This window comes from Polyodon spathula, unplaced genomic scaffold (assembly GCF_017654505.1).
Source record: "Polyodon spathula isolate WHYD16114869_AA unplaced genomic scaffold, ASM1765450v1 scaffolds_1305, whole genome shotgun sequence".
Taxonomy (NCBI): domain Eukaryota; kingdom Metazoa; phylum Chordata; class Actinopteri; order Acipenseriformes; family Polyodontidae; genus Polyodon; species Polyodon spathula.
In genome coordinates, this window is record NW_024472788.1 from 71740 (window position 1) to 85159 (window position 13420).

The following is a 13420-nucleotide window of genomic DNA, read 5'->3' on the forward strand; positions in this document are numbered from 1 at the left end:
ACTAGCAGAACTGGCAGCGTCGCCAGTAACACTAGATCACTACTGTGTGCTACTTTGTGTTTGTTGTATTATTCTGCTAAAAACGTTCTATAAAGAGAAACAAGTTTATATACGTTTTCTCTAGAGCCTCAGAAACATAATCCCCAATAATAATAATAATAACAGCAGTCGTAGTAGTAATTGTACGGGATCGCGTTTCAGAGGCTCTAGAGAATTATTATCATGTGTATTTGCACAGTGCTGTAGGTTGTGTATGTAATGAAGATGAGAAAGCCAACAGAGTGGACTCCGGTCTTGTTGTAATCGTTACAATTAGCATGCAGTGTGCGCAATTCTGTTATTAAGCGCTGGCACGGTGGCACTTTGCACTGTGGGTAGTGTTACCAGATTTCAAGGGTGAAAAACCGGGGCATCTGGATAAGATATTACCATTTGGTCGTGTGATATTTATATCATAAATATTTATGATCAAGACACAATTGAGACTGACCTAAACGGTTATGGCGTCAGCAAGATAAAACCACAAAAAGTAGACATGGTCCAGGAAATCACACACAATACAAAACGCTGTTCATTTTATTTGTGAATGTCGCTAAGACAACCTAATACGTTGCCGTTGACTTGCAGGGAACACTACTGCACTTTGAAAAAAAAATGTGAATACAACAACAGAACTTAAACACATGAACACGTTTACTGTTTCCCACCAAGGCCATTAAGAATAAAGGCGGTTTGAGGCCGGAGAGACCCCAGCCGCCTCCCCAGCCGCCCCCTGCATGGCCCCGCCGATGCGGAAAGCTCCACATGGTCACCCCGCCGCGGCGCACCTTGACTCCCGACGAGCTGCTTCCGGTTGGAGACGTGGCTCTGGGTTGCCATATTGAAGATACAGCGACGGAGGAGCTGCTGAGAAACGCAAAATATAAACCGATTAAAACTGGTTCGAGTCGACAGGACCGCCGCGACTAGGAAACTAAACCCTTTAACTATCACACAGACCGAAAATGGTAAGCAGGAGTCCCCTCTAAGAGCATGTTTTTTTTTTTTTTTTTGCTATTAAAAATTGATTTCTTGTGTGTGTCGCACAGGTTCCGGCTCATAATGGCAGCCCTGGGAAATTAAACGGGGAAAAATAATAATCTTTGTAAACATGAGTTAAAATCGCGGCTTGCAAACTGTAGGATAGCAAAAGGGGTTGTTTTAAAGCTGCGGGTGTTGTTAGACGTGGGGCTGGAGATTTGGGGTTATTTTTTGAGGGGGAAGTCGTGTCAGTTTCCGTGGTTATTAACCCGAGTTTGGAGAGAATAATCACGAATTGCCTAGGCCCTGTTGCAAACTCATTAGGCGATATTAACGTCGTGGTGTATCTATCACATGATGGATTATGAAACGGTAAGAGATGTTAGTCTGAAACGGCAGCGCAAGTTTAGATAAAGCGAGCTGCTTCGGTACGAATCTGCCGGAGTGCCGAGCAGAGGCTTCTTACTGACGGGAAGGTGAACACATTAACTGAAACTAGAATAACTGTACTATCCCTGCGACTGCGAGAACTACCGAACAGCATTGATCCGAATTGAGGAATAGGGATTTAAAATGTTTCCTTTTTTTTTTCAGATTGAAACATATGTATCGCTTTCTATTGATTTGTTTGCGTCCACATCGGGTGTGTTGATGATTGCAACCCTGCCTTGAAGTTATAGGTGGGGGTCGGTTAGTTTTTAAAGATGGGAAGCGGTATTTTGCATTCTTAAACGTATTTGTGTTTTGTATAGGCATTACATGTAGTGCCCTCGCATCTGTGTTAAATGTGCCAAGCGAAGCCTCGTTTATATATTCCCAACACAGTAATGGGTAACGATACACACTACAGTTGGTGTGATGAATCCTGTGCCCTTTACTGCCCCTGCCGTACTGCATTGGTCCGAAATGATGAATCACAAAGGTGGTTCCAGCCCTAGGCATGTTTGTTTGGTTCCCCACAAAAACACTGTAAATACACTGCCTATATATACTTCTGTACAATAGACCAATAAGGTTAAAGCTATTATAATAGTCTATTATAATAAAGTATTTACTGATACTAAGAAAGGGGTGTATTGTTTTAAAATTGGAATGGTGCTAGTACTGTATTTAAACTTCATTGTTTGCATGCAAAACAATGCGTGTGAAGTCATTGCTTATATTTATTTTTTTATTTTTTTGTTGGAAACTTCGGTTTACACCTCTGATGTTCTTGTGGATTCATGGGAAGGCATTTTCAATGACAGCAGACTCGACTAAACACACTCCTGTAGCTACACACACACACACACACACACACACACAAGATGTTTAAACTGTACATAGGATGACGTTAAATGTGTTTGCATATTCCTGACTACATATTAACTCCAAATAACAACCACCAAGCAGAAAAACATTCTGCAGGTGTATTAGAAGTAGATCGCTACAGTACGACATGAAAAAAACAACAACTTTTCCTTGTGTTACCTAAGCTCAGGAGTGTATATATATATAGACAGAGTCAGGGCTGCAATTAATTCATTATTTTCTTTTTCCCCTCCTGATGACAACAGAAGACCAATATGGTGGTAGATTTTGGTTGCAGCCAAATACAGGGGTGGAAATAAGACTCGTATTGCATATCAGTTTTCATCCATTACAGGTTTTATTACTTTTTATTAGTTTGATGAGCCTCAGTATGTAGGTAACAGGTTCAGGTGTGTCTGATCAAACTCACAGTAAAACCAGGAATGGATGAAACTGCTCTGCAGTAGATGTTTTAGTTCCATCCTTGTAAATATGAGGGTTTAAATAGTAGTAAACCCTAGCAGTGTGTGCCAGTTGTCTGTTTTCAATGTGTCTTCACAGCTTTCTACACAGACAGGCAACGTGCTGCAGTTATTTTATAAAGTAGCGTTTGCATGATTGCTGGCTTTTATGATTGGTTGCAAACTTCTTTAGCTGTGTTTACCCCTGAAGCCCCTAGTTTGAGATGGTTATGGCGGCACACTGTGAATAAGTTGATCCTATTCATTGCTCCACTGTTCCCCCTCCTCCCCAGGTGCTGCTGGCAGCGGCGGTGTGCACCAAGGCTGGGAAGGCGATCGTGTCGCGCCAGTTCGTGGAGATGACCCGGACGCGCGTTGAGGGGCTGCTGGCTGCCTTCCCCAAGCTGATGAACATGGGGAAGCAGCACACCTTCGTGGAGACGGAGAGCGTGCGCTATGTGTACCAGCCGCTGGAGAAGCTCTACATGGTGCTCATCACCACCAAGAACAGCAACATCCTGGAGGACCTGGAGACCCTCAGACTCTTCTCCCGGGTGGTGAGAGCAACGTCCTGCTCGGGGAGGGGACGAAGACTCCTGTTCCACCCATCCCTGGTTTTACTATGAGCTTCATTAGCCACAGTGTGTAGCAGTTGTTCTTAATTCTGGCCCTGAAGATCTGTTCCTGTCCAGATATTTATTCTAGCCGGCTCCTAAATTAGTAAATTGAACCAGTAAGGTCAACTAATTCAGAACCTGGTTGGAATAAAATCATGGACTGGAGTTGACCTTGAGGGTCAGAGTTGAGTACTGCTAGTGTATAGGTAACAAACTCAGGTGTGTATTGTTAAACTCGGTGGAAAACCAGGGATGAATCAAACTGCTATGCAGTGGGAGTTTTATTTCCATCCCTGCTGCATTGAATTAATCACAAGTATTGATCTTTTATATATGCACGGGGCTCCTGACTGCGACTAAAATGGTTGCCAAGTGAAAAGGTTACCGCATCAAGCTGGCATTTTCTTCCTTGTGAACTCCAATAAACTATTTTTCTTTCGCCAGTCATATTGTAGGGTGCCTAAGTAAAGTTTTGAGTCAACAAACACTTATTTTTGTCAGATGCATCTTCAGCAGCTGCAACTATCCCATTTATAATAGATTTTGTTACAGTGTTTACCGTCAGAAGTTTGAATTGTGCTGCAGATTCCCTATAATGATAATATCTCTTCAGCCAAAGCAAGGCATGGTAATTTATCATAATGAAAAGCAGTAATGTAGCGTGAGTTTTGTACTAAAGCAGGGTCAGCTGTTACAGGGAAAAATGTATTTCTCAAACCGATCATTTTAAGAAAGGTGAAGCAGAACGCAAAAAAATACTTGGGGCTGTGAAAGTGTACTGCTGAGAGGGGAAAAAAAAAACATTTGAGGTAATTAAAAATGATGTGTACTGCAGCTTACGTGATTGCAGTAAAAAAAGAGCAATTTATAAGTGCTAATGAAAATATATAGAATATATGGCAATGTTCTTGATGTGGTGTATTTAATATCGTAAATCTAGCAGATAGAATTCGGTGCAATTTTAAAATAGTTTTTGCTGAAAGGTAAACAGTAGCATGTAATCATAAGAGCTGCGTGTGTTACATGCTGTCAGATCAGGACTTCACTGACAGAGAGCATGGGAGCTGCAGCGTGCTGTTTCCCATGTTACAGCTGGACACAATTAAAGGTGTGGTCAGCAATTCCACACACAACACTTGCAAAATATTAAAAATACAAACATTCTGAGTTCATTGCAGTCACCAGCAGCATAGACTCAGCAGAACGAGGCGACGAACAAGCGAGTAAGCAAGTCTGGGTTTGTATCGCTTTACTGTCTTAGCAAGTTGTTGTATTTTAAGGAGTTAAATACCATAGCAACCAACTTGCTCCTGAAGTGGCTGCAGCAATTGGATTTGGCAACGTTTTTGGCCTGGGAGCCATTGGTTTCTAAGGTAAAGAGTTTGCCAGGAGCCGTGATGCGTAATGAGTATTTAAAATACTGCAGCACCCTGCCTTTCTTCTCTTGGGTTATGTAGACTGGCACAACCTCTTAGAATAAAGTTAATGGCAAGCAGAAGTGTGCTCTCCGCTGTGGGGTTAACTGCACAGTAACTGCACTGTCGGGATATTTTACATTCTCAAATGATTTGATAACTGGGCTAAGAGAGGCTTGGATCAGGCGCCTATCTTTCTAATAACAGTTCTAACTATATCTTAGTTTTGTCTAATTTTACAATTAATTTTTTGTGTGTGTTTGTGCGCAGATCCCAGAGTATTGCCGTGTGCTGGAGGAGAGTGAGATCTCAGAGCACTGCTTCGACCTTATCTTCGCCTTCGACGAGATTGTGGCGCTGGGGTACCGCGAGAACGTCAACCTGGCGCAGATCCGTACCTTCACTGAGATGGACTCTCACGAGGAGAAGGTCTTCAGAGCAGTCAGAGAGGTGAGGAGGAGGAGGAGAGGCGGAGACGCAGGGGGGCTGTTTGATGGAAAACACCAAGATCGAGTATTCCAACTGTTTTGGATTTTTGGGCTTTGTATGCTGGCTTCACAGACCAATCTTAGCACCGCGTTAGGGAGCCCCAAGAGTAATGCTAACCAGGGGTCGTGTGTATTGTAAGGCAATGTATTTCTAGGCTATCAAATTTAAAGTCAAGTAGACGTTATTAATAATAATATTTTGGATGATGCTTTAATCTGCAAGTATACTGTTGTAATTGTTCTGTTACAACAGTATACTTGCAGACAATATACATTTCCTTTCGCTGCAGCAGTGATGGAAATTAAATGCCTAAATGCATAGCGGTTTCGCCCATTCCAAGTTTTAATGTGTGCTTGAGTTGCCCCAGTGTCTAGGTAACAAGCTCAGGTGTGTCTTATTAAACTCGCAGTAAAACCAGGAATGGATCACACTGCTATGTAGTGGGCGTCTGACTTCCATTCCTGTTGACTTGCAGTTTTTTCTCTTTTCATTTGCTATTCTGTGGATGCTGCGCTGGTCTTGTGATGACCTCGTTCTCTCCCCCCCCTCAGACCCAGGAGCGCGAGGCGAAGGCGGAGATGAGGCGGAAAGCGAAGGAGCTGCAGCAGGCTCGCCGGGACGCAGAGCGCTCTGGGAAGAAGGCTCCCGGTTTCGGTGGCTTCGGCAGCTCGGGCATGACCAGCAGCAACTCCGCCAACATCATCACAGACACGCTGATCGAGCAGGAGAAGCCCAAGAGCACTCCCGCCACCATCAGGTACTGCGAGGGGGGAGCGGGATGGCACTAGCCCTGCCGCACCCAGTCCCGGGGTTCAGAGCTACCTTTTTAATGAAGTACAGTCCAGGGGTTCAGAACCATGTCAAATCATTCTTGATTTCATCAGCTTGATGGAAGTTCATTAAATGTCACAATCCACCAGTTGCTTCGGCAGTTGCCTAAAAAATTATCTGGAGTTTCGTGGTCTTAAGAGAACACACAATAAATTAGATTTAAAAAATAAATAGCATTTACTAAACTGTCAACGCAGCAGATTCTTCTTTTGTGAAGAAGTATGTGGAGTGAATCTCTTTTATTTATTAGGCAATGAGGTGTTGTTTATAGTAGTGCCGTTTATAGGTGCTAGAAGGGACCTGAATGTATCGTGCACATGAACTCTTCTTTTTTTTCTCCAGGCCGACAGGTCCCAGTAAAGCTCTGAAACTGGGAGCGAAAGGGAAGGAAGTGGATAATTTCGTGGACAAGCTGAAGTCCGAAGGGGAGAACATCATCCTGTCCAGCTCAGGAAAGAGGAGCTCTGAGGCAGCCAAGGTGCTGCCACCTCCTGTCAACATGGAGAGGTACGGCACCCTGTCACTGGCTCCAGCTCGCTCCAGGGGAATGCAGCCAGGGGGTGCCGTTTACCTGGATTGCATGCAGGAAGATCTTATTGGGTGCAGCACATTGCGAGCTTGCTAGCCACTCTGATCTTGAGTGGGATGAAAACCGTCTTGTATCTTGCACAGCGCCCTATATATTAAAGTAAATGAAGTAAGAGTAATTAAACAGTGGGTGCTTTAAGTAATTGAGCAGCTCAGTGAAAGAACCCACTTAACGGCTTACTCAGTTCCACTCCCGCTGAGCAGCTCGGAGCGCTAGAGAGTAGATTTCATCTGTGATTCGAGTCAGCGGAGAAATTCTTGGTCTGAGCCACACCCAGTATAGCTTATGTTAACATGACGTTGTTTCCATCTGATACAAAGACATTTCAGATGGCCCTATAACATTAATATCAATATCTAGTATATGCTGGATTTTATATAGAGGCTATTGTAATAGGTCCTGGAGTGCCATCTAAAAAAACCCTGAAAGCGACTTCTAGCCAAACTGTTTGTCATTTAACTTAATAATAGATTTCTATTGGTGTTTCCAAATTGATCGTGAGTAGTGGATGATTGAAATTCGCACAGGGAATGAGGACTCTTTGCTGTGGAGGTACTGACTGCCTTCCTGACTGTCTGTCTCTCTGCAGCGTGCACTTGAAAATCGAGGAGAAGATCTCCCTGACATGCGGGAGAGACGGGGGGCTGCAGAACATGGAGGTTCACGGGATAATCACGCTCAGAGTCTCCGACGACAAGACCAGCAGGATCCGTGTCTACGTGGACAACAGCGACAAGAAGGGACTGCAGCTGCAGGTACACTGAAGTGCTGGGACACTGACAGCCACAATTCCTTTTCAGAATGCATTTCCAATTCCAGTTCCTTCGAAGGGATTAGAATTGATATTGGAATTGATCACTGTTGGGATCGTTCAGTCACTTTCATTTGAAGCCATTTTAATTGACTAACAGTGACTTCAGTTTAACAGAACCCTGCTAATTTTGATCAGTGATGTGTTGGAATTGATTTTAAAAAGTAATTGGAATTGACCGCAACCCTGCTGACGGCTGCTTTCACAGCTCTTGAATCCTAAGGCAGCGACGGCAGTAAGACTCCTACTGCATAGCAATTTCACCCATTCCAGGTTTTGTAACAAGCTTGATCAGCCACAGTGTGTAAGCCACACGCTCCAGTGAGTCTAATTAAACTCGCAGTAAAACCAGGAATGGGTCATACTGCTATGCATTGAAAGCTGTAAGGTTGCACTAGGTAGTTCAAGGTTAGTGCTTATCGTGGTCAGTGAAACTAGCTGTTCATTATACATTGGAGCAGGTTAAGGTTTTGACTGTTGTCTTTATGATTTTCATAGCTTCCTGTAAGTTTTTAGCAATGCTAGTTAGAAATAAATATTAAACAGCACAGAGCTTTTAGTGTTTTGTTAATTCCGTATTTCCAGACCCACCCCAACGTGGATAAGAAACTATTTGCAGCGGACTCCGTGATTGGGCTGAAGAACCCCGAGAAATCGTTTCCACTCAACAACGACGTGGGCGTGCTGAAGTGGAGGTTACAGAGCACTGAAGAGTCCCACATCCCTCTCACCAGTGAGTGCTGCAGAGAGCTGTCTCTAATGGTGTATCACTGCTCCAGACTAGAACATGTGGAAATGAGTAGCACTGCTGCTGTCTAGGACTTTATCTCTAGCAGACCTTGTGCTTTGCAATACAGGGGCAGAAGTAAGACTCTTAGTGCATAGCAGTTTCTCCCTCTCCAGGTTTTAATACATGCTTGATTATCCACGGTGTGTAGGCAACAAGTCTCATTGAACTCCTAATAAAAACCAAGAGCGGATCAAACTGCTCTGGAACGGGTTTCTTGTTTTCAGTAACTGCAATATAATTCACATGCATCAGTAAAGTGCTTTAGTAAGATGCCTTGACTAAAAATCCGTATGTTTAGTTGTACAGACACCATTGTTCGTGTCCGGTCCAGCTATGAAAATACAAAATTTAACTTGTGCATTTCTCCTTAGGGCAGCACCAGAACTCATAAAGGGATCTGTGTTGGACTGTTTTAGGAAGTAATAATGTCAAAAGCCTCGGAACGTTTGCACAGCTGCTGTGAGGCAGGATGGGGACGAATCTTCCTCCTGACCCCTCCTTTTTCCGATGATGTGGTGTTTAACTCTCCCCCTCTCTGCAGTAAACTGCTGGCCCTCGGAGAGTGGGAACGGCTGCGATGTGAACATTGAGTATGAGCTGCAGGAGGAGAGTCTGGAACTCAACGATGTGGTCATCACCATCCCTGTGCCGTAAGTACAAAGGACACGCTCCCGGGACAGACTGGAGCACGGGGCAGACCCACACGCAGTAGGGCTGTTAACTGTGCTTTTACACTTTAACCCTTTGCAGTCCATTTATTCAGCGCTTGTCAGGCACGTCGGGTCCAATTTATTTTCACGCGCGCTGTTTATTTTACACGCACTGTTTGTAATTTTTTTTTTTTCCAGAGTAAAACAGGTTTGAAAGGCACTGAATCGCAAAAGGACACTCAGTACTGCATCTCCAGCCAATCCCCACCACTGTGTTTTTCACATACCTTTTTATAGACGTGCATACTGATAAATCTTCTCCTGATCGCTTATTTTATCACCAGACTCCTCAATAATGCGATCCAAGTCATTATTTTATTACTATACCATGTAAAAAAGCTCTGCAAATGTCTGGAGTATTCTTTGAGCGCTGGATGCAGAAGCGGCTCTCTGCTTTATGTCCGTGTTATCTCTGTAGTGCATGGGGCTGTGAGATACGCCCTTTTTTTTTTTTTCCTGTTTCATTCGGCCATTGAAAGGTTTTCTCTGCTTTTTCCGGAGAAAAAATGACTAGAGATCTGTGCTTTTTGATGTCGGACAGGGTCTGACATCGGACTGGAAAGGGAAAACAGTAATGTCGGACCTGGTCCGACATAGGACTGCAAATGGTTAAACGTTAGACAGTACGAATTTCGCTTTAACCTTTGACCAATTTTCAAAAAATACCCAGGCCAAATATAGGTGCTTCACATAGCCAGTGTTGGTCAATGTATGTATATATTAAGAATTTCTATAGTCATTTACACAGGCTATAACCATAAACTCACATATACAAGTTATATGTATACATGTCGATTAAGCACTACTGTGATGGCTGTTCTGATCGGTTGCAGACGTTGTGATGCATCTAGGTAGGGATCTTGCATGTGTTTTTTTTGTGTTAGAAAGTTTTAAAATGTCTCCTCTCTGCTTAGCTCGGGCGTGGGTGCCCCAGTGATCGGAGACCTGGACGGGGAGTATCGCCACGACAGCCGGCGGAACGTTCTGGAGTGGACTCTGCCCATCATCGACGCCAAGAACAAGTCGGGCAGCATGGAGTTCAGCATCGCGGGGCAGCCCAGTGACTTCTTCCCAGTCAACGTGTCCTTTGTGTCCAAGCGCAACTACTGCGACATCCAGGTACTGTACAGGGGGCTCCGAGCGACAGTGGACTGTGCCCACAGCCATAGATTTGTTTAGTCTTGATTGTCTATCGCAGTGGTGGAAGTAAGACTCCTATTGCAGAGCACTTACACCCATTCCAGGTTTTGCAACAAGGTTGATTAGCCCAGTGTATAGGTAACAAACTCAGGTGTGTCTTATTAAACTTGTAATAAAACCAGGAATGGATCAGGCTTCTATGCAATAGGAATCTTATTTCCAGCCCTGTATCGTACTGGAAGTTACTAGAGATGAGCGTACTATCTAAAGATGAAAAGGATCACAGCACCACTTTTTTTTTTTTTTTTATTCCCCCTCCCTCCTTCCCAGTAATAGCTGATTTGTCCATAAAGAAAAATGTACCCTCTTCTCTATTGTGTGTAGAGATTACATTACATTAGTATTTTTAAAAATCCAAAAGCAATTGCACATGGTGTAAGATAATCAGCAGTTGAAAGTGTCATTGTCATCCAACCGTACGATGCAGGGACCTTTTGCTGTGCCTTTTGTCGGGAGGTTTTCTGATACGCAACCATAAGCGGGTTTGAAAGACCGCCTATTGGTATTAATGTGAGACTGCCTTGCCTAAGGTAAAGTAGTGCAAGATTAGTGCTGACCGGGATCAGTGAAACCAGCCAGAAGTGTTCAAGGGCTTGGTCAGTGTTTTCGATTAAAGGACATGATTAAAACATTAAACAGTGATGCCTGCATATTGTAACGATTGCGTCTGTTTGGAATGGTGTAAATGGAATCAGTCATTTTATCTATTTCTTTGTCCAGGTTTCCAAAGTGAGTCAAGTAGACGGTAACAGCCCTGTGAGGTTCTCCACAGAGACGTCCTTCGTCGTCGACAAATACGAAATACTGTAAAGAAAAAGAAAACGTAAAAGATCTAGTCTAACCGCCTGTATAACGTGTTCAAGAAACAACAGTCCTTCAGCTGGACGACGCCCAACTAAGCCCATTGCGGTGGAGCACAGTATTTGGTGTATTTATACCTTTATATATAAATATGTGTTAAAAATGTCAATGTCACCCTGAAGCACAGTGTGCGCTGCATTAGCAAAGGAGAAACAAGAATCAAAAACCAGGTAATAAGTGGAAGAGCAGTCCTTGTGTGGGGCGGGGCGGGGGTAATTGACTTGTCGCCTGATGGTTTCCTGTAAGTAAAGTCTTCTGCAGTTCCATCAGAGGACATATCGATTCCGTGCAGCACGGTCCTTGTTTCCTTTTCTCTTTTCAGTATGTGTGATCTTGTTTTCCTTGTTGATTTATTCATTCTGAAAGAGAACGTGGGGTATTCAGACAACTTGGCCTTGATGTTGCCCAGGGAAATTTTTTTTTTTATTATTTTTTTTTCTTTAAACATGAACCTCACAACATTAAACATCCCTGGGCGAAACACTAAATAAATTCAGATGTTTTTGATTGTTAAACAGTAGATTGTGACTCTGGGCATTACGGTACAAAGTTGCTCCCTTCTGAATCCCCTCGTTTCTGTTTGTTTTGGTGAGGATGATCCCAGTGCAAGTCATTCTGAAGATTGGTTTGTTTTTAAGACACAGGTTTGGCTCCTGTTGTGCATGAAATAAAAGAAATAAAAGCCAGACTGACCAGACAAAATAAATTCTGATCCACTCCAGTGTTTTTAATCAAACTCTTCTTCATTGATGGGGGGTTTTTATTTATGGAAAATATCCTGTCCCCCACCTACCCCGTTTTTTTAAAACTCCATATCCCCCTGTCCCTTCACAAACTCGATCCCAAATCTGCTAACTTCATTACATCTGCTCGGCACATTGAACTGCGGATTTGTTTTGCTTGGTCCGACTGCAGTGCCTGGTGGAGTTGTTCTGTTCCCGATCGCTTGTTGTCCAGTAACTTTTTTGCGAGTAATTGAAAGCACCAACGCAATCCTGGATTGCAGAGCCCCTGTAATGCCTGCATTATAACCTGAAATGTGCTTTCTTGTAAGCACGGTCTGTAGAGAGGCAGTGAAGGAGGGAACCTGCTTGATTTTGCTCTGTACAGAATACCTGTTCTTACCGTTCAGGGGGAGGAGGTGCTCTTTGTAACCTCGCCTCCCCACTCTTACCCAGTCGTGTTCCAGATGCCCCAGATCTTAGTTTCCTGTCCTTTACGTCTGCGAACTGACTTTTAGCTGGTTGGCGACTTCAGTTGGAGAAAGAAATTATTTTTTGTTTTTCTTGGATTTTTTTTTTTTTTTTTTTGGGGGGGGGGGCGATTTCAAATGGTTTTGTAACCCTGTAAAAGTATCATTAGAAAGGGGAATACAATTAACATTCCACTGTAAAAAATAAAGAAAAAAAAAAAAAAACTTTAATCGATTAAAGTGTATTATAAAAGATGGAATTCTGAGTGTGCCTTTTTTTTTTGTGTAAACTTGTTTTTTCTCTTGAACATTAAGTCGTTCATGTAGTGATGCAAACCATGCTGCAATTTGGCGTCTGTCGACACAGATTGCTGATTTAATAGCACTGCATTGTTTTTCTCAACCGAACCGATTTAAAAAAATCTAAATAAATAAATAGTATAATTTGTTGTATTTTAATATATTGGATGCGTTCATTTTTAACTGAAGTCTGAAGGGGTAGTGCAGTGGTTTCTATTGCCTGCAGGAGAGCCTGTCAGTAACCAAGCAAGCTTAAGGGGGAGCTTGTGTGTGTTAGGGGCGAGGGCTGGGGGGCTGTGTGTGTCTGTCTTGTCTGCATGAGAACAGAGGAGAGCCAGTTCTGGGAGAGCTGTCTTCCCACAGCTGCAGACTTGCACAACACAAACATTGCTATTAAACTTGACCCTCAAGCTCCTGTGGCTTTGGGCCCAGCGCAAGAGAGGTTTTTGTGTTATAAGTTGAAACGACAAGTGTTCTGTGTCTGTTGTTCTTATTAGAATCAAAATGAGATCAAACTGAGAAGTGGAGCCTGTTCTAATAAGAGACACCCTATTTTAGAACTGTCATATGCCATGCAGGTGCATATATATAAAGGGCAGGATTCTTAACACTTATTTAGAAATAAATTCTATATAATAATTGTGTGGGCCAATCTACAATAACAGTGAAAAATATATTTATATAAGTGATTGACACATTCAGAAAAACAGACAGAAATATCAGTCTGTACCGGGCATCATGTGGTTTGCTTAGTGCTCTATTGGGAGGATTTCTAGAACACTGCACCTTGTACCATGCTTGAGCATTTGCCAGGCTTGTTCTGAACTGTGTTGTAAAACATCAG

The 13420-nt window shown here is 43.1% G+C and overlaps 1 protein-coding gene across 1 annotated transcript; it reads left to right on the forward strand.

Annotated features, from left to right (window-relative positions):
* The first annotated feature begins 842 nt into the window (after positions 1-842).
* On the forward strand, positions 843-12350 carry arcn1a (archain 1a). The gene is made up of 10 exons (XM_041242513.1): positions 843-1007; positions 3065-3328; positions 5074-5253; positions 5844-6049; positions 6466-6630; positions 7302-7467; positions 8109-8256; positions 8855-8963; positions 9938-10142; positions 10944-12350. Exons 1-10 carry the CDS (start codon positions 1005-1007, stop codon positions 11031-11033), a joined length of 1536 nt encoding a protein of 511 aa, XP_041098447.1. The 5' UTR covers positions 843-1004; the 3' UTR covers positions 11034-12350.
* Positions 12351-13420: the final 1070 nt, after the last annotated feature.

Coding starts and splice junctions, on each gene's coding strand:
- arcn1a (XM_041242513.1), top strand. Junction 3,329..5,073: donor TCAGACTCTTCTCCCGGGTG/GTGAGAGCAACG, acceptor GTTTGTGCGCAG/ATCCCAGAGTATTGCCGTGT. Junction 8,964..9,937: donor GTCATCACCATCCCTGTGCC/GTAAGTACAAAG, acceptor CTCTCTGCTTAG/CTCGGGCGTGGGTGCCCCAG.